This window comes from Hippopotamus amphibius, chromosome 15, assembly GCF_030028045.1.
Source record: "Hippopotamus amphibius kiboko isolate mHipAmp2 chromosome 15, mHipAmp2.hap2, whole genome shotgun sequence".
Lineage (NCBI taxonomy): Eukaryota > Metazoa > Chordata > Mammalia > Artiodactyla > Hippopotamidae > Hippopotamus > Hippopotamus amphibius.
Window position 1 is genome coordinate 16865909 of NC_080200.1, and position 21346 is coordinate 16887254.

General features: G+C 57.7%; 1 protein-coding gene across 1 annotated transcript in view; it reads right to left on the bottom strand.

Moving 5' to 3' along the window:
• Window positions 1-4324: 4324 nt before the first annotated feature.
• The window catches only part of SIN3B (SIN3 transcription regulator family member B), a 40531-nt gene continuing 23509 nt past the window's right edge, over window positions 4325-21346 (bottom strand). The window contains exons 9-19 of the mRNA XM_057709431.1: window positions 18337-18544; window positions 16757-16873; window positions 15472-15710; window positions 14544-14727; window positions 11336-11939; window positions 10940-11109; window positions 8353-8526; window positions 7973-8065; window positions 6747-6841; window positions 6331-6535; window positions 4325-6194 (exon numbers count right to left, since the gene is read on the bottom strand). Coding sequence (XP_057565414.1) covers window positions 5964-6194; window positions 6331-6535; window positions 6747-6841; window positions 7973-8065; window positions 8353-8526; window positions 10940-11109; window positions 11336-11939; window positions 14544-14727; window positions 15472-15710; window positions 16757-16873; window positions 18337-18544 — 2320 coding nt within the window. The 3' untranslated portion in view covers window positions 4325-5963. The remainder of the gene's footprint in view (window positions 6195-6330; window positions 6536-6746; window positions 6842-7972; window positions 8066-8352; window positions 8527-10939; window positions 11110-11335; window positions 11940-14543; window positions 14728-15471; window positions 15711-16756; window positions 16874-18336; window positions 18545-21346) is intronic.

Below are 21346 nucleotides of genomic sequence, written 5' to 3' on the forward strand. Positions count from 1 at the left end.
ATCTCAGCCAGGAGCCTCTCCCACATTTCTGAGCAGTTTCCACCAGCACCAATGACAAATTCATCCCCACGCCTATGTCTCAAAGCACATGTGAGCCGGGATGACGCTGACGCCTTCAGTGCACAGGAAAACCAGGATGGGGACCCGCTGCTGCCCTCCAGGAGAGAGCAGGAAACCTGCTCGGGGGCAGCTGGGGCCGGCAGCTCTTCCCTGCCAGGGGCAGGGCGGACTGGAACCTGAGGAGGGAGGTTTGACTCAGGATTTCCGTGTCTAGGAATTGACGGCAGATACACACGCTCAGGAAGATGTACGTACAGGGAAATTTCCAGCAGCGGGGCGGGGGTGGGGTGGGTATAAACACCCCACCCCACCCCACCGCCGCCGTCATGGAAACAGCTCTGTGCCCGCAGAAGGGGGCCCCAGACACAGCACGTGGAGGTGCAGGGCCTCCCGGGAGAGGCACTTGGACACCTGCTTTTCTCCGTGTGCTTTTTTGTGCTGTTGGAATTTTCTGTACCGTGTGTCACGTTCCGTAAAAACTCATGTTTAAAAAAAGGCGTGGAGGGTCCTGTCGGCGGCGCCCGGGAACGACTCGCCTCCCGATGCTCCAGCCCCGGCTGCCGCGGGCCGGGCTGTGCGCTCAGTGCCCGGCTCCGGCCCCCTGAGGCGTCCGCGGGGGTGAGAGCGGCCTCGGCCCCGCGGAGACGGAGCAGCGGGACGGCGAGGCCGCGGCCGCCGGGAGGAGGATGGGGGCTCACCAGGTGGTGGTGCTCAACGTGTATGACATGGAGGAGAAGGAGCATGTGAATGTTTATCGGAATGTACTGGATGAACGAATACACCTCATCCATTGGAACTGGAGTTTTTCATTCAGGAATTGAGGTATATGGCAGAGAATTTGCTTATGGTGGCCATCCTTACCCCTTTTCTGGAATATTTGAAATTTCCCCAGGAAATGCTTCTGAACTAGGAGAAACATTTAAATTTAAAGAAGCTGTTGTTTTAGGGAGCACCGACTTCCTGGAAGATGATATAGAAAAAATTGTAGAAGAATTGGGAAAAGAATACAGAGGCAATGCCTATCATTTGATGCATAAAAACTGCAATCACTTTTCTTCGGCTTTATCAGAGATGATTCATAAAGGCTGCAGAAGCACCCACTAATCTAGTGGGTGCATTGATACTGCAGAGGTGACCAAGTCAGAGGTGACCAAGTCTTCGAGGAAGAGAGAAGGGGACACAGGTTCGAGCCCTGCCCTGGGAAGATTCCACATGCGACGGAGCAACTAAGCCCGTGCGCCACAACTATTGAGCCTGTGCTCTAGAGTCCGTGAGCCACAACTACGGAGCCCATGTGCCACAACTATTGAAGCCCACGCGCCTAGGGCCCACGCTCCACAACAAGAGAAGCCACTACAATGAGGAGCCTGCGCACCGCAATGAAGAGTAGCCCCCGCTCGCAGCAACTAGAGAAAGCCCGTGTGCAGCAACGAAGACCCAATGCAGCCAATAAATAAATAAAATAAAGTTATAAAAAAAAAGTTAAAAAAAAAAAGGCGTAAGAGTATCTTAAAAGGAAGGAACTTCTGACACAGGCTGCAACATGGGTGAATCTTGAAGACACTGTGCTGAGTGAAATAAGCCCGTCCAAAAAAGGACAAATACTGTATGATCCCACTTATATGAAGTACCTAGAGTGGTCAAATTCACAGAGACAGAAAGAAGTAGAAGGGTGGATGCCAGGGCTTGGGGCGGGTGGAATGTGGAGTTAGCGTTTAGTTGAGGATAGAGCTTCAGTTTGGGAAAATGAACAAATTCTGGAGATGGATAGTGGGCACAGTTATACAACCACATGGATATTTATTTATTTATTTACTTATTTTCTTATTTATTTATGGCTGTGCTGCAAGGCTTGCGGGATCGTAGTTCCCCAACCAGGGATCGAACCCGTGCCCTCGGCAGTCAAAGCGCCGAATCCTAACCACTGGACCAGCAGGGAATTCCCAGCGTGTTTGCACTTTATGTCACTGGACAATACACTTAAAATGGTCAACGTGGTAAATTGTGTCACGTGTATTTTACCATAATTTAAAACAGTGGGGAAAAAAATGGCACACAGACCTAAGCCAGTGGCTAGTCCTGGAATTCTTCCTCCAGCCCCCCCGGCCCCCCAAACCCCCTCCCCCAAGCCTGTCCTCCCTGGCTGCCCCTCCCTGCCTGTCTCCAGTGGAAGGTGGGGGTCACTGATGAGTTAGCCCCTTAAGTCCTTCCGATGCAATGCTCCTTGGGGTGGCCATCTTTGTGGAAATTGTGTTTTCTTTATGTTGTACTTTGAAGCCAGTTGGGCACCTACAAACGTGCCTGGATTTCCCCTCGTTCCCGGGCTGGGCCTTGGCCTGTGGGCAAGGATATTAACTCCTCGACCAGAACGAGAGGTGGGTACACTGACCCCCTCTTGCTGGGCACCAAGGGTTGAGGTCCAGCCCTCCTAACCCCAGAGGCCCTGGGACCCCAAATCTGAGTCTGCTCACCTGTCCGGTAGGCTGGAGCTCCCATACACAGGGCTGCATGGAGAAAGTTCTGGAGAGCCTCTGGCAGGGCCCCCACTCCTGGAGGTGCTGCGTGCTCCCCACACCTCAGTCCCTGCAGGCTCTTTCTGGGCACGGTCCACCCCCACCAGTCCCACCCCAACCAGTTCCACCCCCATGGGTTCTACCCCCACCACGGGCCTCCTGAGACTGATTTTAGGTCAGCTTGCTTTTCAGAACAATCAGCCTCATTTTCAGCCAGGACATCGGGTGCAACGTGCTAATTCTAGTTTGCAAATAGCCAGCAAGACAAGCACCTCAATGGTAACAGAATAAATGTTCTACCTGAAACCCCCAACTCCACTGCCTCCCAAGCACCACAGGCCTCCCCTCCCCCACTCCACCACTCTAGGGAGGAGGAGGGCGGCCCACCTGGTCCCGCAGCTCCGCACCTCCCCAGCTTGAGGGAGGCCAGAAGAGGAGCTGCAGTGCAGTTGGGATGGAAGGCTGTTTTATCAGCAGCCCTAGGTAGGTGCTGGGCCAGGTCCTCATCTGCATTTGCCAAGCCCCCTCCGCAACACGGAGCTGCTGTCTTTCAGGCCAGCAGGAGACCCTCCCTCTGGTCTCTTGTTCAGGAACCTCATCCCAGTCACAGGCCCCACCCACTCAAGGGCAGGGACTCTTCCAGAAGGTGTCCACTGGGGCTGGACTCCTGGGGTCATCTAAGAGTTCTGCCCATCACAGACCCCTTGGGACGGCTCCTGTCCGCTCCCCTGGCATTGGGCATCCTTCCTGAGAGCTGCGGCAGCCACCACCTGCACCCCAAGCCTCTCCTCCCAGTGCTTCCAACAAAGGCCAGTCTGGGGCCACAGAGGGGGCCCTGGCCATCCCTGGACGTGAGCTTGAGGCAGGAGGAATCTAGGGTAGCACCAAACTCCCCGGGAGCCCTGACCCTCTGGGGAGTTGCATGCTGCCAGGGGCATGTGGGGGTGCACATGGGCAGAGGGGGTCCCTGGGAAGCAGCAATGGCCACTTGCGAGGGTCAGGGACAACTCCTGAGAGAGGACTTGCAAGGTGGGCAGGGTAGGCTGGGCAGAGGACAGCACCAACTAAACTCAGGGACCCGATGGGTGAGGCCTGGCAGTTGGCACTGAGTGGGAGTGAGGGGAGGGTGTCCACCAGTTGCTCTTTGTAAGCCTCAGGGGTCGGCTAGGCGGACTGTAAGCAGAGCTGAGGGCTCGCTCTTACCTGGAGGCCGGTGCAGGGCTGATAGAGGGTGTCCTGGAGATGTTCAGGGGACCCAGTGGGGACGAGGACACAGGAGGTGAGTGAGAGAAGGGTGGGGGCAGGGGGGCAGCTGGAGGGGGGACCAGACAGCACGGAGGCTGGTTTTGTAGGGCTGGAGGAGGGAGAGACCCCGGGGCTCTGTGGGCTTCTGGATCAGAAGGGGGCGGGCAGGCACAGAAAGCTCACAGCAAGCACTGCAGTCTTCGAATCATGTTTTGCACGTGCAACTCTCGAAGGAAACATGTCTCACTTCTACCAAATATGAAAACTGAGTTGGGAATGAATATTCCAGAAAACACTCTGGGTGGCGGGGCCACGCCCTAGCGCAACAGGACCCTGCTGTGCCGCTGCAGGGAAGCCATGTGGCATTTGCCACGCGGGGCTTGAGATCTCCCAGGAGCACCTGTGCAGACACTCCCTGCGGTCAGGCCAGCTCCCCTGGCAGCAAGAGGTCACCCCCGGATTTGCTCGCAGGAAATGATTGACTGAACCTCATGGCTTTAGGTCAATATTTAATTTTTAACTTTAATGTGCAAATAAATAGAAAAGGAAAACTACATTCAAAACAGCTGCAAAGGAAGTACAAGCCCCAGAACAGAAATTCTTCAAAAACAGAAGAGCTGCTCCCTAGAAGCATGCAGGGTGGGGGCTTGGTGGGGTCTGGCCCGCCCCCCAGGCCCACGCGGAGGCGCAGAAGGGGCTGCGGGCTCCCGAGGAGGATGGCTGCCAGGAGGGTCTGGTTCAGGAATTCTGCTGAGTTTCCTTCTTATAAAACAAGGATGCGTACAAAGTGCATGGATTACGCTTGAGAAAACACGGGTGAGGAGACACCCGGGTGGGATGGGTTGGCCTTGCAATTGCCCAGGCCTGGAGTCCCAGGCTTTGCAACCCTTGAGTTCCACAGGTAACTTCTAGAAACACGTCTCCCAGTTCTCGGAACCTTGGGTTTGGCACAGCTCAGCCGCGGGAAGGCAAGGGCCTGCGGCTGGCGAGGCAGCTGCACGGGGTCTTCCAGGTCCACGTGTCGGTGGAGCCCACTCTCAGTCTGACGATGCCAGAGGCCCGGCCAGAGCTTCCCACGGGGCCCTCTTGGCACAGAAAAAGCCTTTGCCCCTCACACCATACCCGCCCCGGGTGGTGGCTGCAGAAATGGGGTGTTGGAGTGGGTGTGAGGAAGTCCACGAAGAGGGCTGTCACCCCTAGAGAAGCCGTGGGACTTGGCCAAAGTTACAACCACTAAGAGAGCGTAAAGGAATAAATATGTGTGTGCATATATATACTTCTAGAATGTCCATCTTAGGTACACAGGTGCACCCCAGGGCCCTCCCAGGGTGGATCCACTCGAGCTCAGTGGGTGTGGAGGCCAGGCCCCCGCCCCTCCAGGCCCAGAGTCCAGCTGTCGGATCAACAGGGTTTGAGTCTCTTTTTTCCAGAGCAGGGTCTTCCGGCAGTTCTGGGGCCGCCTGCCCGCTCTACGTCTGGATGTCGAAGTGGGATCCCAACCGTCTGCCTGAAAGGGCTCTTCTCACTTTCAAAGTGACCGAGGACCCCAGGCACCGGCTGGGCCAGGCCGATGCCCGAACCGTCAGGTGCAGGTTGCCGCCCAGCTTGGGAAATGTTTCTAGAAGCTCTCAGAACCACTCGGGAAGGACGTGCTTTTCAAGCAGGCCCACCTGGGCCCAACTCCTTCAAGGCCAGGGGCTCTCAAGTGCTGACTCCTCCCAAACGTGAGCCCTCGCACGGTTCTTCGCCCACGTTCACGACACGCAGGAAAGGACCAGCGGTACCCAAGCCTGGGATTTGGCACGTGTGACGGGAGCGGCCCCAGCAGGCGTGCGAATGGACTCACGGTGCCTTGGCCGGTGCGCGGATCCCCCGACGCCCGCGGGGACTAAGCCCCTACAGTTCAAGTGCGGGGGCTTCAGGTTTGGCACAGGATGGGCCCAAAAGAAGCAGGGAAGCCAAGAGGGATGGCAGCGCGGGGCCGAGAGCTGACACAATCCGCCCTTCTCTGGAGCTCACAGCCCATAGCAGCAAGGCCGGGGGGACGCTGTGCTCCCCTCGCGTGGTTCATGAAAACGCCCGAAAGACACGCAGGCCGAGGAAGCAATCGCACTAAGTGCGCGTCGTGGTGCCCACGTGGGTGTGTCAGGGCGAGGCTGGACGGCGGCTGTACTGCACTCGGTAGCGGGTCACAGGCAGGCCGTGCACGTGCACCGTCTCGCAGAGCGTCTTGCAGGGAACCATGTCCTCGTCCTCCTCGCCCATCAGCCAGTCCTGCACCAGGCCGGCCGCCTCCACCGTCACGTTGTCCTCCAGCCAGCGGCTGTGCCACTCCTCGAAGTGCTGGTGGTGGCGCAGCAGGACCAGGGGCTGCACCTGCAGCGGGGAGGGGAGAGAAGCATCAGGACGGCCCAGGCGCCCCAGAGGGCCACGGCTGGATCTCAGGGCCCAGGCGCCCCAGGCGGCTGTGGGCTGGACCCCAGGGGCCCACGGCGCGGGCAGGGAGGGGCACCTGCTTGGCCCGGCAGAGGGCCCCGCGGCGGTACATGTAGTCCTCGGAGTTCACGATGAACGTCATCTTGTGGGTGCTGAGCTTGAAGCGGCAGTCCACGTTGCAGGCGCTCTCCACCCCCACCAGCCGCTTCCAGGAGCTCTTGGCCTCGCCGCGCAGCGCGCGCACCTGCTCACACTGCCACCTGCGGAACTTCTTGAGGTTCCTGGGGGGGGGAGGGGAGGATTTACAGGCTAGAAGGTCCTCGTGGCCCAGGAACACTGGGAAGATGCCTGACCTCCCACAGCTGGAGAAATGCAAACTGAAGCAATGAAGACCACCACCCAACCCCTTTGATCCCGTAAAAACTAATAAAACCCGTCACGCTAGGTGCTGGCAATGGTGGGAGAGGCCCCCTGGGCCCAAAGTCCTCTCACCTCTGCAGGAACACAGGCTTCAGGAGGAAGCCCTCGGTGGGCGAGCTGGACGCGCCCTCAGTCCCCACGTACTGCTCCACGTACCGAGCCAGGTGCTGGGGGGACAGAGGGGGACACGGCCCACATCACCAGGGGCTCCTGGGGACTTTGTCCTCAGCCCTCCCAAAGCGCCAGGAGGACAGCGGCTACTGAGGACCCTGATGCGTGATGGACACCAGCAGACAGCAGCTCCCGATAAAGGGCTCCGCTGGAGTGGGACGTGCACACCCAGGCCGCCATGCAGGTGACGTAGGGCATTTCGTGCTTATGTGGATACATCCACGCTGTGTAGTGACGTGTCTGAATCCATCACGTGATAAGTTCACGTGAGGAACGGGGGGCCCCCGACACAGAGGAGAGCGAGGTCCAGGGATGGGCGGGCGGGAACAGACACCAGGACGCAAACAGCGCGTAAGAAGCGGGAGCGAGCTCGTAGGAGTTGGGGGTGAGTAGAAGGCGGGGCTTGAAGGGGCCACCAGGGCCAAGGGGGGCACGCCTGTAGCGTCCGAGGGACCCTTCCTCTGCTCGCCACCCTGTTAAAGCAGGAGGCTGCTCCAGACTCAAGTTTAACAAAACCACATTTGCTGGAAACTTCTGGAAGGGACAGGCTGTGCCGGCCCCCACCCTCGCTTGTTTTGGAAGGTGTTCCCCGCGAAGGTCGCTGTGAGGGGGGGCCCCCGTGGCTGCAGTGGGCGGTGCTGGCTGCCGGGCCCTGCTCCCTAGTGCGAGGCAACGCAGAATGTGCGCCTTAGAGAGCGGGCCAGGCGGGTCTCCTCCTGCTGGTCAGGGGGCACCCGAGCCCTGAGCTTTATGCACGGGGAATGCAGCGGTCACAAGCCACGCGGTCGGAGTGACCGGGCTGGCCAGGGCACCACGGGGGTGGCACGGTGTCAGCAGCAGGTGGCAGGAGCCAGGGTCTGGGGGGGGGGGCCAGGCTGGCTGCCACACGGCCCCCCTGCTCTGGGACACACCCCTGGCTCCTGAGGGGTCGCCTGCAGCTCCCACCTCCCCTTGGGTTTCCAAGGAGAGCGTTCACCTGCGCAGAGGCCTCTCTGGCGGACGTTCGGCGGGCTGTGCTTGGCCAGCGTGCGCAAGGGCCCCCGGGGGGGAGCCCCACGACACTGCTCGCGGCTGCCCCCGGCCCCCACGGTGCGCACAGGCACGGAGCCCAGGGCTGCGGGCCGCACCTGCACCTCCACGGGGTCCTCCGTCTGGGCCTCCTCGGTGTCCAGCAGCTCCATGGTCATGATCACCTGCCCTTTGCGCTGGAGGAACATCACCTGCGGAGAGAGGGCCACGGACAGCCTGAAGCCACGAGCACGGCCCCGGCTGGCAGAGGATGAGGTCGAGAGGTCACCACTGACCCCCCTGCAGCAGCCTCCAAGCCCCATCCTTCCTTGAGGGACCACGTGCTGGGTGCCCACCTCACGGGCCCCGTGGTGCCCTCCGGGGCCGGGGCCTGTGCCCAGAGGCCCCGTGAAGGCAGCACACGGTACTGGGCTCCTGTCGCGGGCGCCCCCCTGCCCCCGCCAGCCTCACGTGGGGCTAAGCGCGGCCGGCCCCTCACCTTGAAGCAGTTCTCGTCAGCCATGCACCGCTCGGCCTTCCACTGGTAGCTGGTCTCCCTGGCGGCACGGACGCAGCGGGAGGACAGGTTCCCGCCAGCGGCGCCCCACTTCTTCTCGTTCAGGTAGAGCTCCACCACCTTCAGACAGACGTCGTCACTCACGAGGTGGTGCAGCTGCCGGGGAGGGAGAGCCGGTGGGTGCCTGACATGTGCCCCCCCGGGAGGGGTGAGGCACAGCCACCACTTCCATCTCCTGCTGGAGCCCCTGCCTCACCCAGAGAGGACGCGGCCAAGTCCACGGGGTGGGGGGTGAAAACCTGGCTGTCCAGGGCGACCTCCATGCCGAGTGCTGACCAGGCCAGGGCAGACCAGGCCAGACTAAATCAGAGCAAATGAGACCAGACCAAACCAGACCACACCAGGGCAAACCAGGCCAAACGAGATCAAATCAGAGCAGACCAGCAAACCCTGCCTGAGTATGAGAAACACACAGAAAAAATACAAAAGAAAATGTGCCAAAATGGGGATGGCTGATGGTCTAAACGCAGGGCGAGGGCAGGTGATTATCTTCCCCCAACGCTCAGTTATAAACACAATGAATTCTTTTAACACCCATAAACGTACTTAAAACCTTTAGGTTTAGGAAGAGGCAAGGGTCGGACACAGCCGAGGCCACATGGTCAGACTGAGCCGGCGTGAGTTGGCCCCTCTGTGCAGGAGCTGTGGCCCAGGCAGGCTACCGCAGACTTAGGGCCTCAGGCTCTGTCTGCGTGTCCCTTTGCGGAGTGAACACAGCAACACATGGACACGTGTGGGTCTCATATGGTGCTTGGCATCCGGCACATTCCCCACTGGCACTAGCTGCTGTGACTGAAAATAAGAAATGCTAATGAAGAAATAAATAAAAAGAAGTAACGAGTGCTGATTCCACCCTGCAGGTTACAGATGTTGTGTGGAGGGGCCCTGTGAGGGCCCCACACGTGGGGGTCCTGCCCTCATTACGGTTCCAGCCAAACAGCTCCGTTTTTATTGCTTCTTTTATTTTTTATAACAGGTTTTACAGGAGACATTTGCGGAGAGACGGAGTGCTTTTTTTTTTTTTCTTAAAAATCATGAGTCTACGTATCTGGACCAACCCTTCTGGTGCTACAGATGGGGCTGCCATCCCAAGAGCTGTGGCCTGTTGGGGGCCGACGCGCTCGGTCCAGGAGAGATGAGACCCCTCCGGGCAGAACCACAGTGGGCCAGGAATCTGGACGCTTCCCGCAGAGCTGGCTGCGCCTGCCTGCACAGGGGCGGAGGAAACACACACGTACGGCCCACAGCGGATGCACAGCACTGTTCCAAGGGCCCACACAGGAGCGCGTCCCTAGAATCCTTCCCAGGCGGCAGACGAAGGAGCCGTGGGCATCTCCACAGAGAGGACTCTCACAGAATCACACTGCGTGGACGGAGCCAGACACTGGGTTTACAGAGCTTTAAAACCAGGGAATCTATCCCAGTGTCGGAAACCAGCAGTGGCTGGAAGGGGGCATGGGCGGGGTGTCCATTTGTGAAGACCCATCGAGCTGCACACTTAGAGTTCAGCACTTCTCTGTATGCGTTTTACTTCAATAAGAAACCTTTAAAACCTGGAAGGAAATGCCATTTTAAAAATAGTTCTAGTGACTGTATCTGGGTGCCAGAATAATAACGTTCTTTCCTCCGCTTCTTTTCCACTTCACGATGAACAGCCTCACTGGATAACCAGGAAATGAAAGTCAAGTTGAACAACAACTCGCGTGGTCACCAAGCAGGACCCACGTCCCGGGACCACACCCGAGCCATCTGGGGCTTTGCTTTTTATATTCATGTGACCAATTTCCTCTCGCTGACGTTTCGCTGTGGGTGACGCTGATACACGTCACCGATGTTACCCCTCCAGGAGGAGCGGGCGAAGGTTCTTTACATGTTGCCAAACTACCCTCAGGAAAGGTTTGTCGACAGGGGCTCAGACATATCCTCCCACATGCACGTGCACAGCAGCACTGGTCCCCATCGCCAAAAGGTGACCAGTGTCCACCCATGGATGAACGGAAGAACAAAACGTGGTCCATCCACACAATGGAATCGTATTTGGCCATAAAGTAGAATGATGTACTGACATACGCCACAGCGTGGATGGACCTTGAAAACATCACGCTGAGCCAAAGACGCCAGACACAAAGGGTCACACCGTGGTGATCCCGTTTACATGGAACGTCCAGAACAGGCAAGTCCACAGAGACGAAAGGGGGCTGGGGGCGGGGGGATGGGGAGCGACTGCTAACTGGGGATGCGGTTTCTTTGGGGGGATGATGGAAATGTTCTAGAACTAGACAGAGATGATGGCTGCGCAGCGCTGTCAGTGTACTAAATTCCACTGAAATGTCTGCTTAAAAATGGTGAATTTTACATTAAGTGAATTCTACGTTAATTGAGAAAGAAGGAAAGGTGCCGACCACGGGGCCGATCGCAGGCGCAGGAGTGAAGGGAAGGGTGGTTTTCAGGCCGCGGACGGGCAGGGATGCGCAGGGAGGTGCTGCCGCCCGCCCGCCCTGCCTCTCACCTGCCGCGCGATGCTCTGCACCAGCTTGTCCATGGTGAAGCCCACGTAGGCGTGGATGGTGAACATCTCGCGCAGAGTGTCCTCGTACTGCGTGGGGTCGATGCTGCCCTCCAGCAGGCTCCGCACCATGTCCAGGAAGGCCGGGTAGTACTCCTCCAGCTCCACCTCACCTGGGGGCGTGGCGCTGCGGTCACCAAGGGCCCGGGTCGCAGGCGGCCCCCACCAGGAAGGATCCAGAGTCCCCACGGAACACGGGCAGCCCCTGTTCACCACCTCTCACCACAGGCGTCCTAATGGGGGCCTGTGGCTCTGGGGCGGCTACGGGGCTGGCCCGTCTCCCCTCCCGGCTCCCGGAGGCGAGCCCCCGTGGTGTCACCCCTGGGCCCCCGGACTCACTCGGCTGCTTCAGCCGCAGCTCCATGGCGGGGTCGTTGCCTTTCTCTCGGCGGCCCTCGCAGAGCAGTTTCTCCCTCTCCTTCTCCGTCCGGTACTCCAGGAGCTGCTTCTGCGCCTGGCGGTAGATCTTCAGAAGCCTGGAGCACAGGGTCTGATGGAGGCGCAGGAAGAAGTACCAGTTGTTGTTGGCGAAGAAGAGGCTGTAGACGTCGTCCAGGGGTTTGTGCTGTGGCGGCGGCTGCTCCGTGGCCGGGGCCTCGCCCGCGGCCCCCTTCTCCTCCGGCGGGCTGCTCTGCGGCCCGGGCGCTGGCTTCTTCCGGTCACCGGGCTCCGCATCCTGCCCTTGGGGGCTCCCCCGGCCCTCATCAGCGGAGTCCTCGGACGCGCCCAGGTCCAGCTGCTGGGAGAAGAAGAGGCTGGGCACGAACTGGTGCACCAGCTGGTGGATGGTGCCCTGGTCCTCCTTCTGGATGGCCGGCTGCCGCTTCACGTAGTAGCTGATGAGGGCGGCCGCGTCCTCCAGGATCTGCCTGTCCTCATACACGAAGATGAGGTGCGGCTCGCTGGACGGGGCGCTGCGGCCCTCCGAGTGCTGCTCCTGGTGCTGGGGAGACAGGGCGGCCGTGAGACAGGAAGCAACCTGCTGACAGAACTCCAAGGTGGGGGCCCAGGGCCACGGGGCTCTGAGGGCATCACACCGGTTGGGGGCCCAGCCGGGCTGTGGGACGAAAACAAGGCCGAACTCCCACCACCAAGGCCTGCAACAGTGCCTAGAGGCCGGGAGAAACGAGAGGAGCGGCACCTCACGTGTCTGATTCCAGCGGACCTGGGCTGCCCTGAGGGTGAGGCAGGCTCAGGGAGGACCACGGGGCCTCTGCCCACCATCAGTCACTCACACTCAGCTAGACCCCGACTGCTTACACTGCAGCCCCTCGCCCACGGCCCTGCACGCCCAGACCGTCACCACCCCGAGCGTCCCCTGCCTCTGTCCATTCCCCACCAGCCTCCAGCCCCTGCACGGTCCTCCCATCACCCGGCGCCGGCACAAGCCTCCCACCTGCTGGCTTGTGTCCACCAGCCCACGCCAGCCACTCCCCCACTGGGTCTAGAGCACACAGGAGCACGCTCAGTCCTAGGTGCCCCCGAGGCCTTTCCAAGCGGCTCACGAGAGGACCCCGGCCCTGGCACGCCACCCTGCACTCCTCAGATGCTGCAGGGGTGCTGAGCTTGTCCTGCCGCACACAGGACCCTCACACATGCCTGTCTCCTCTTTCTCCCTGGAAAACCACATCCACCCCTCCCCGCCATCTTTATCCAGCCAACGACTCTCCTTCCTGCAAACCTGAAGACAACCCCTCTCTCCTCCTGAAGGCCTCGAGCATCCCGATGATGTCAGCCTCACACCGTGCTCTCTCCTGGTGACACGGGTCCCCGTCACCAGGCACAGAGGTAGACACATCCAGGTTCTGGGAAGAAGTGAGTGTGGACACTGTCCCTGTAGGCGGGGAGCTTCCGAGGGCAGGACCGGCTCTCCCTGGTGCTCTCAACGACCAGCCCAGCCCTCTCAGCCACACTGAGAGGCTCCTCAGACACCCGCAGAACCAGGGGCTGAAGGGAAACAGGGCCGGGCCTCGCAGGCTGTGCCCCTGGTCAGGGACCCGGCTTTTGGGAACAGGCAACTCATGTTTCCTTCCATCAGAGATCATGCTCTCTTATTCACTGTGAAATCTGCAGCAGCCAGAGAGCTCCTTTCCTCCTCGCTGGGGGGACGTGTGGCGCCTGAGTGGGGTCCGGGCATGGAGGGGTGGGGCACAGGGGCTGCAGCTCAACCCTGCCCCTGGCTCTTCCGCGTGACCTTCGTCCTGCTGCCTCCTGAGTCCCCGTCTCATCTATGCCACAAATGCCCTCCAAGATCTTTTGGGGCAAGTTCCGGCACATGTTACAGTAACACAGACCGTCCTCTGCTAACCAAGTGACAGAGTGAGGGTCTCCCTTCCCAACGCACAAAGGAGCCGCACGTGTAGAGCTCGCCAGGCCGCTGGTCCTTCTCCCAAGACGCCAGGGAAGGACCTGCAGGACTCGGTGTTGATGGTGGCAGGTTGTGAGGCCACAGCCTCATTGTGCTGCTGCACCGCAGACTCCGTGGGGGGCCTCAGGCCTCAAGGACCTGAGGACTAAAGTGAGGAGGCCAGACCGTGGGGTGGACCTGGGGGCTGGGGGAGGCCCGGGGTGGGGGGAGGCTGGAGGGAAGGGGGTCCTGGGGCTGCTGCCCTGGGTGGTCTCCACAGCCGTGTGGAGAAGCACGACCCACCTGGGCAGGGTAGGTCTCGCCAGCTGTGCCGGTCGAGAGCCTGGAGGCCTCAGGCAGCTGCCTGGCTCCTCCGTCTTCAATTTCCGTGGTGTGAGAGGAAGCACAACTGCTTGCCGTGTGCACAGGGTTACGTGAGGAAGAGAGGGGAGTAAGTGACCCTGGCCAGGCGGGCGCTGGGTCAGCGACGCTGCCCTGTCTGTGACCTGGGCTCTGCCTGGGGAGCAGCGGCCCCCCCTCCCCGACAGCCATGCCCATCGCTGTCTCCCTGCCAGGCTTCCTGCCTCATGCTCCCGCTCGTAATGCACACCTTGCATGCATTTGTCAAAGCCCAACTCCTCGGGCCCAAGAGCCTGGCCTGCCTCAGTTCGGGTCCCCTGAGCTGGACCACACCAACACTAGGAAGACGGCAGCGCAGTGGCGAGAGGCGGAGCCCCAGGGCTTGGAGACCTGGTGTCCCGTGACTGGCCTTGGCAAGGGGCCAGCTCTCATGCTTCAGTTTCCCCATTGCTAAAATCCAGACAATGACACTACTACACGGTAAGGTCTGCGAGCACAGGTTAGACGGGATATTCCTCCCAGGGGTTCTCCCAGCGCATGGCGCACAGCTGGTGGTAGAAAAGGCAAGCTGCCAGTGTCAGTTACCTAAAGGAAGGTCCGGTAAGGCCCACAGGGGCAGGGGGAGTGGGAGGGGAGAGCCCTCTGCTGACAATAGCAGGGTGGCTTCCGTTCGCCTCCTGGGCCGGCCCTAGGCTGGGTGCTATGGAAACACCCATCCTCACCTCTACATAGGCTGCAAGGACAATGAAGACACAGAGAGCCGGCCATCTGCCTGAGGCCGGGAGGGTCAGAGCCAGGGCACAGCGGGCCTGCCCCGACCCCGGCTGAGAAGGCCCTCACCTCGTCGTAGACGCTTTCAATCTCATTGAGCAAGCTCTTGGAGCGAAGAGCCTTGGTGTCGTTCTGCTTGAAGTTCACGGCCTGGTGGTCCAGGGACTTGAGGTACGCCTTCTCATACTGCTCCCGCCAGATCTTGTTGAAGCCCTGCTGGGCCTCCCGCCACTCTTCCTCCTTGGCCTTCAGCCTGCGGGGCCAGAGGGGCTCAGCACAGGGACAGCCCCGGGCGCCCGCCCAAGTCATCCCTGCGCAGGACCAGCCTGTCTTCCCCCCACAGACCCAGCAGACATGTTCCACACTCGGGACGGCCCGCTCCGGGCCTGTGCAGCGAGTTCTGTGATGGATAGAGGAGGGAGGGAGGAACAGCCTCGTGGAACCACACAGCCAGTTTCACAGTTTCTCAAGCATCGCTGTCCTGGAAACTCTTCCCTGTCCTGGCCTACAGCCCTGACTGCACTCTATGCAGCTGCTGGCTCAAAAGCCGGGCTCCCCTACTCGACTGTGAACCCCACGATGGAAGGGACCATGTCGGGCTCGCTCAGCTCTGCAGCGCCAGGGCTGCGTGCAGCACCCGGCTGAGGGCAGCCACTTCACCAACACCTGCTGGCCAGCCCAGCTGGGGGTCCCACAACATATGATTACATAAAAGGCAAGCCATGACATAGGATGGTCCTATGTGCTTTAAAATAGTCACGTCTCACGTTTAGTTACGATTATGTGCATGACAGAAAGTTCTAGGAGAACAGGAACAACTGTTAACAGTTGTGCTTTCCTCTCGGGAGTGGAATGGGGAGATGAAGGAAGACCGAAAACGCAGTCAACCAGGCTGAGACCCCAGGGACCCCCTCACGATCACACCCATGACAAACAGCACTAACGAGCTCCCGGGGGACTCCCTGCGGCAGGTGGGGTGGTCAAAGCGTGAGGACACCTTTTCAGGACGACGGGGACGGCGGTGACGGGGTTCTTCTTGAGGCTCTCGATGATCTCCGGAGCCTTGTCGCCGTAAATGCGGTGGATGGCGCGGCGCTGGATCACCTCCGACGTGCCCCCCAGACAGTCGTCCAACCGGAACTTCTCCTGGTCTTCCGGCGCCATGCGGGAGAGCTTCTTCTGCACGCTTTCCAACACCCGGATCGTGGCCAGGTTGGTCTCCAGGACAACGTCTAACTATGGAAAGGAAAACAGAAAGGGGTCAGCTGTCGGGGGGTCAGCAGGGCCACAGGGACAGGCCCGGGCTGGCAGGAGGGATGTGCAGACAGAGCCGAGGAGGGGATGATGGATGTCAGGATGTGGTGGCCTTGACGTGGGCCTGGGGGACTAGAGCGAGCGTGACTAGCTACAGGGATGGGGTCCAGACCAGGGTACCACCCCCCAGACTTCACCACTGGTGGACCCACCCGAGGAGGGCACGGGTCCTGGGCTGACTCCCTTCACAGGCATCAAAAGCATGTTACACTCAGCAATGAAGAGGAAGGGACGCGTGGTACACACAGCCCCTGGGTGACTCCCCAGAGTGTGTGCTGGCGGAGGAGCCAATCCCCCAGAGTTACATACCACGCGACTGATTCCACATAGGACAAAGTGAATGAGGTGGAGGGCATGTTGGTGGCGGCTGGGAATTGGGGAGGGAGGCGGGTGGGGCTATAAAGCGCGAGAGATCCCGGTGGTGCGGGAACTGTTCAGCACCCTGGCTGTGGTGGTGGATACACGGACCTCCACAGCTGAGAGAACAGCACAGAGCTAAACACACACGCATGTGCTTATGCACAAGACCCCCGAGCCCCCATACAAGTCCAACTGAGGACATGTGAGTAAGATCGTGGCTGGGTCAACGTCCATATCCCGGCCGTGACGCTGCGCCAGAGATTTACGAGCTGTTACCACTGGAGCTGCATGTGAATTTACAATAATCTCAGCAAACATTTTTGTTAAAAAAAATGAACTTAAGCAAACCTCATTTTAATTAAGGAAATGCACACACCCACACAAAAACAGAAGCACCATCGCCTAGCCAGCCTGGAGGCCAGCAAGGAGAAAAGGGAGGCTTTCACGAGCTGCCCCCTGCTGGAAAGCACTGGAACCCCTGACACTCTAAAGGAGACCAGAAGGCTTAAGAAGGATCAGGATACATCAGGGTGCAGAGGGGAAAGCGAGGGCAGGGCCGTGGAGAAGGGGGGCCCGCTGGGAGAGCCCCACGGCGCCTGCACGCGCACCTCGAAACGCTCATCCTCACAGCGGTGCAGCTGCTCCTCGTAGGGCGTCTTCTTGGAGCTGACGAAGGTGGAGTCCTCGGACCAGGAGGGGAAGGACACCCAGGTGTCGTTCAGCACCTGCGCCAAGAGGAAACGCCGTCACCGGCGCAGCACACGCCCCGAGGCCAGAGTGCTTTACTGTGTTGTCCAGCATAGAAGATACAAGAATAAGTAATGGTCCTGATTTTACAGAAAATTACCTTATCATACAAATAGTAAAATTAATTTTAAAGTGGTTTTAAGAGAAAACGTGGCTTTGACCAAGTCAACAAATACTATTTCGAGGTCAGCAAACTGTCCCTGTAAAGGGCCAGAAAGCAAATATTTTAGGTTTATCGAGTCACCTGCTCTGTCAGGTCTACAGGGATACATCATTTCGTTGTGCTTCAGAGACACTGCTTTTTTTTTTTAAACACTATGCAGGTCTGCAGCAACCCTGCATCCAGCAAGGCCGTCGGCACCATTTTCCCGACAGCATTTGCTCACTCTGTGTCTGTGTCACATTTTGCTGATTTCACAGTATTTCACACTTTTTCATTATTTTTTGTTACAGGGATCAGCCATCCACTGGAGGCTCAGACGACGGTCAGCGTATTTTAGCGATAAAGTATTTTATTTTAAAAACATTTTATTACTTCTTTTAAAGTCTTTTTTGAATTTGTTACAATATTGCTTCCGTTTTATGGTTTGGGTTTTTTAGCCGAGAGGCATGTGGGATCTTAGCTCCCAAGGGATGGAAACTGCATCCCCTGCATTGGACGGTGAAGTCTTAACCACCCGACTGCCAAGTTAGTCCCTGATAAAGCATTTTAAATTAAGGCATATACATTGTTTTTTTAGACATAATGCTACTGCACACTTAACAGACTGCAATATAGCATAAACATAACTTTAACATGCACTGGAAAACCAAAAGAATTTGCACAACTGGCTTTATCACAATATTTGCTCTATCGCAGTGGTCTGGAACCAAACCCACAACGTCTCCAAGGTGCGCCTGTGCTCGACTCTGCTCCTGTCCTGGTAAAGCAGCCGCAGGCAGTACGTACACGAGTGGGCATGTCTGCATGCCAATAAAACTTTACTTACAAACACAGGCAGGGGGCCGGATTTGGCTCACGCGCCATAGTCTGCTGACTCCTGGACTACATTATCCTGGATCCAACCAGGGGCTCCTGAATTCTGAAAATGCAGTGAGCCTGTCTCCTAACCCCGGAAAAGTGTTCAGTGATCAAGCTGAACAGACACATGCTGAGGGCAGTGAACCTGGAACAGAGCAGGCTCATGGCGGAAATAAGCCTCAGTCTAAATGATGGAGGAATAAGCCAAACCCTACGCTGCCGCCGTGGGCTCTGCGGCTGGCCGGAGCCACCACCAGGGTAAGAAACCGCTATCTCTGCCCAGGCATTTTGTTTTGCCACCTCTCAGTACCAACCACCAATCAACATCCGGGGGGATCCACAATCAGCCTTCCAGCGGGAACACGGAGGGGGTAAGGGGCGTGCACCACATGAGCTGCCAGGAGCCCCGGGGAGCGCTACCTCCTTGCAGATGGCCGTCCTGCCGCTGCACTTGGGCTGCTGGTAGGTTTTGGGGAGCGCCCGGTAGCTGGATCCGATGCGCTTGCACGAGGCATAGTCGATTTCCCGGCTTATTCCATCCCCGGATCTGTCACTCATGGGCGGGGCGAAGGACAGCTCTTTCACCCCCAGGAAGGACTTGAACTGTGCAAAGAGTTCTGGAAATTTCCTTCAGAAATAAAGACAAATGAGGGGGGAGGGATAAATCAGGAGTTTGGGATTAGCAGGTACACACTACTATATACAAAATAGATAGCAAGGTCCTACTGCATAGCACAGAGAACTACATTCAGTATCTTGCAATAACCTATAATGGAAAAAAGCTGAGAAAGAATACATGTGTGTGTGTGTGTGTGTGTGTGTGTGTATATATATATATATATATATAACTAGATCCCTTCACTGTACACCAGAAACTAGCATAACACTGTAAATCAACTATACTGCAATTTACAAAAAAAACTTAAAAAGAAAAAAAGAAAAGAAAGACAAATGGTAAGCAGCGCCCCAAAGGCCTTCTGAAAATGACACAGAGATGTCGGAACAGCTTCATGTTGGTACAGGCAGTTAAAGATGGTCAGATTCAATATCAGAGGAGGGGTGAGAGGCAGCACGAGCACCCGCCACGTGTCAGGTCGCCCCCACGTGTGTGAATCTGCCCCCATCCCTGCCACCAACCAGTCCCCACCACTTGCGGGAGGTCCTTGAAACACGCCTGACAAGATGACCTAGACGGGCAGAAGCTGGGCTCGGTGATGTTCCTTGACTGGAAGAGGCCAGGTATTAGGCTAGGGGTCAGCAAACTAGTCAACCTGTCCACACTTGCCTGTAAACAGTTTCACTGGTGTATGGTCACGTCCGTTCACTTAGTACTGCTGGTGGCTGCCTGTGTGTGATAATGCCAGATGCTGGGTAGTAGGGACCCTTGCCGGATAACGTCTGCTTCCCTGCTCCAGGGCCTTCCTCCCTTATGAGGGAGACCCCCTCCCTGGACAAACTCTCAGAAGTCATAATATAATGGTCATGCATGTCGACGGGAAGACTTTAATGCAACTGACCCTCATGTTTTCTGGATTAACGTTTAAATGAATATCAGATCCTACAGAGAGGGTGCAGATATTTTGACAGCTGCTATGGTCATCCTGCCGTGCCTAAGTCAGGCAGTCTCCCCTCATTAACTATGTGCCCCAAGACGGCCATCTGCTACAGTCCGCCTGTAAGGACCCTCTGCCAACTCAGCTCACAAGGAAAACCCATGAGCCCACAGAAATGCAGGGAAGGAAGACATCATCAGCATTGGCGCAGAGCATGCCTGAGGTTACAGCAGGATAAACCACTCTGAAGGGGAGGCTTACCCCGCACACCCCACTCCAGCCACACTGTCACCGGGTGGCAGCTCTCTGGGCCACCGCGCTCAGCTGCCCCTGGGTGTACAAACCCAGAAAGAAGCTCACACGTGCAAAGAGAGGCCTCATGGGGGCGGGAGGGGCGGTGCATGTGAATGTTAACCCAGCCGCGCATCAGGTCAAGATGAGTGGCAGAAGCCGCTTCATTTCTCAGCTTCACTGTATGCCCCTGCGGCCCTCTCCCCCACCGCGAGTCTCTAACTGCCGCCTACACGTTGCACCAAGAATAGCTGACCCTGCCCAAGCTCAGAGCACTGGCTTCTGAGCTCCACAGATGCACTTCGATCTAAGCATGCGTCCAAACCCATGTGAAAAATCAGCCACGTTTTAGTCGAGACTGTGTGACACTGCCATCCTGCTCTGGGTGGTTTTTCAGTGCTAGCAGATCTTTAGCAGCCCCGGAAAGCTAATCCAAGTGAAAAGGTCAGCCTGACATGTGTACACTCTCGGACCACCAAGGAAGCACCTCCTGATGACCCTAACTTGACTCTGCAGTATCAAAGCCCGAGAGCGTGACCCCAGTACCGATTACAGGGAGAAACTGGAGACAAATGTCCATCGTTACAGACCCTGCTGAGAAAACCATGGTGCATACAAGTAAGAGAATACTGTGTAGTCACTAAAAATGATCATATGGGTCTAAGAATTGCTGAGTGAAAAAAAAAGAGAGAAAGACAGAAGACTGCAGCCCAGCCTGACAGTATGATGCCATTTATGTGAAACTTAACAGCCACACTCGGGTCCGGAGCACAGAGGATGAGCGGAGGGTGGGCTCCTAGGCCGGACCCCCCTGAACTCGCCCGTCACTATGCAAAGCTCTCTCATGAGAGCTCAACCTGGGGAGAGTGAGAGGGATCCACCTTGGGCTTCAGTTTCCTCAGCTTTAAAATGTACTGAAACACGCGGAATGTGTTCAAATTCATGAGTTCATGCAATGCCAAAAAAAAACTGTTCCCCTTCTCAGTTCCTAACTGATCCTGATGAGACAGGAAAACAACTCTTTACCCTGACACTGTAACAAAGGGAGAAATCAAGTATCTACCCTGGGCCACCATAAGGTGATAGATACTGTTGAGATGCTCTCTTCTGCAACCCATAGCGAATGAATTTAAACAAACGAATAAACCACAGAAAGAACTCAGAGGATACCACTGCCTCCTGATGGACAGAAGGATGTGGGGCACTGTGAAGAGGGATTTAGCAAAATATACCCAGGCTATGGGGACGCCAAGGCAGACACGGTAAGGAATGAACTTGGACCTCTCCTAGTCCTGCCACCTAGAGATGGAGAGGGACCTACAAGACAGAAAAAAAAAGCCAGACCACAAGGTGAGACTGAGCTGTGTGTCTGGGGGTGTCCGCCTGGGTTGGCTGCAGCATATTTAGTGCAGGGAGGTGGTCACTCCCAAGCCAAGGGAGGAAGCACGATGGAGACGGCAGGTGGAGGGGCTCCTGGAGGTTGGCAAAGGTCCCTCTGTGACCTAGGTGGTGGGCACAAGGGGGTTTGCCTGATAATGCTTCACCAAGCCATCCTGCTGTTATGTGGTTTCCTGGATCTGTGTTTT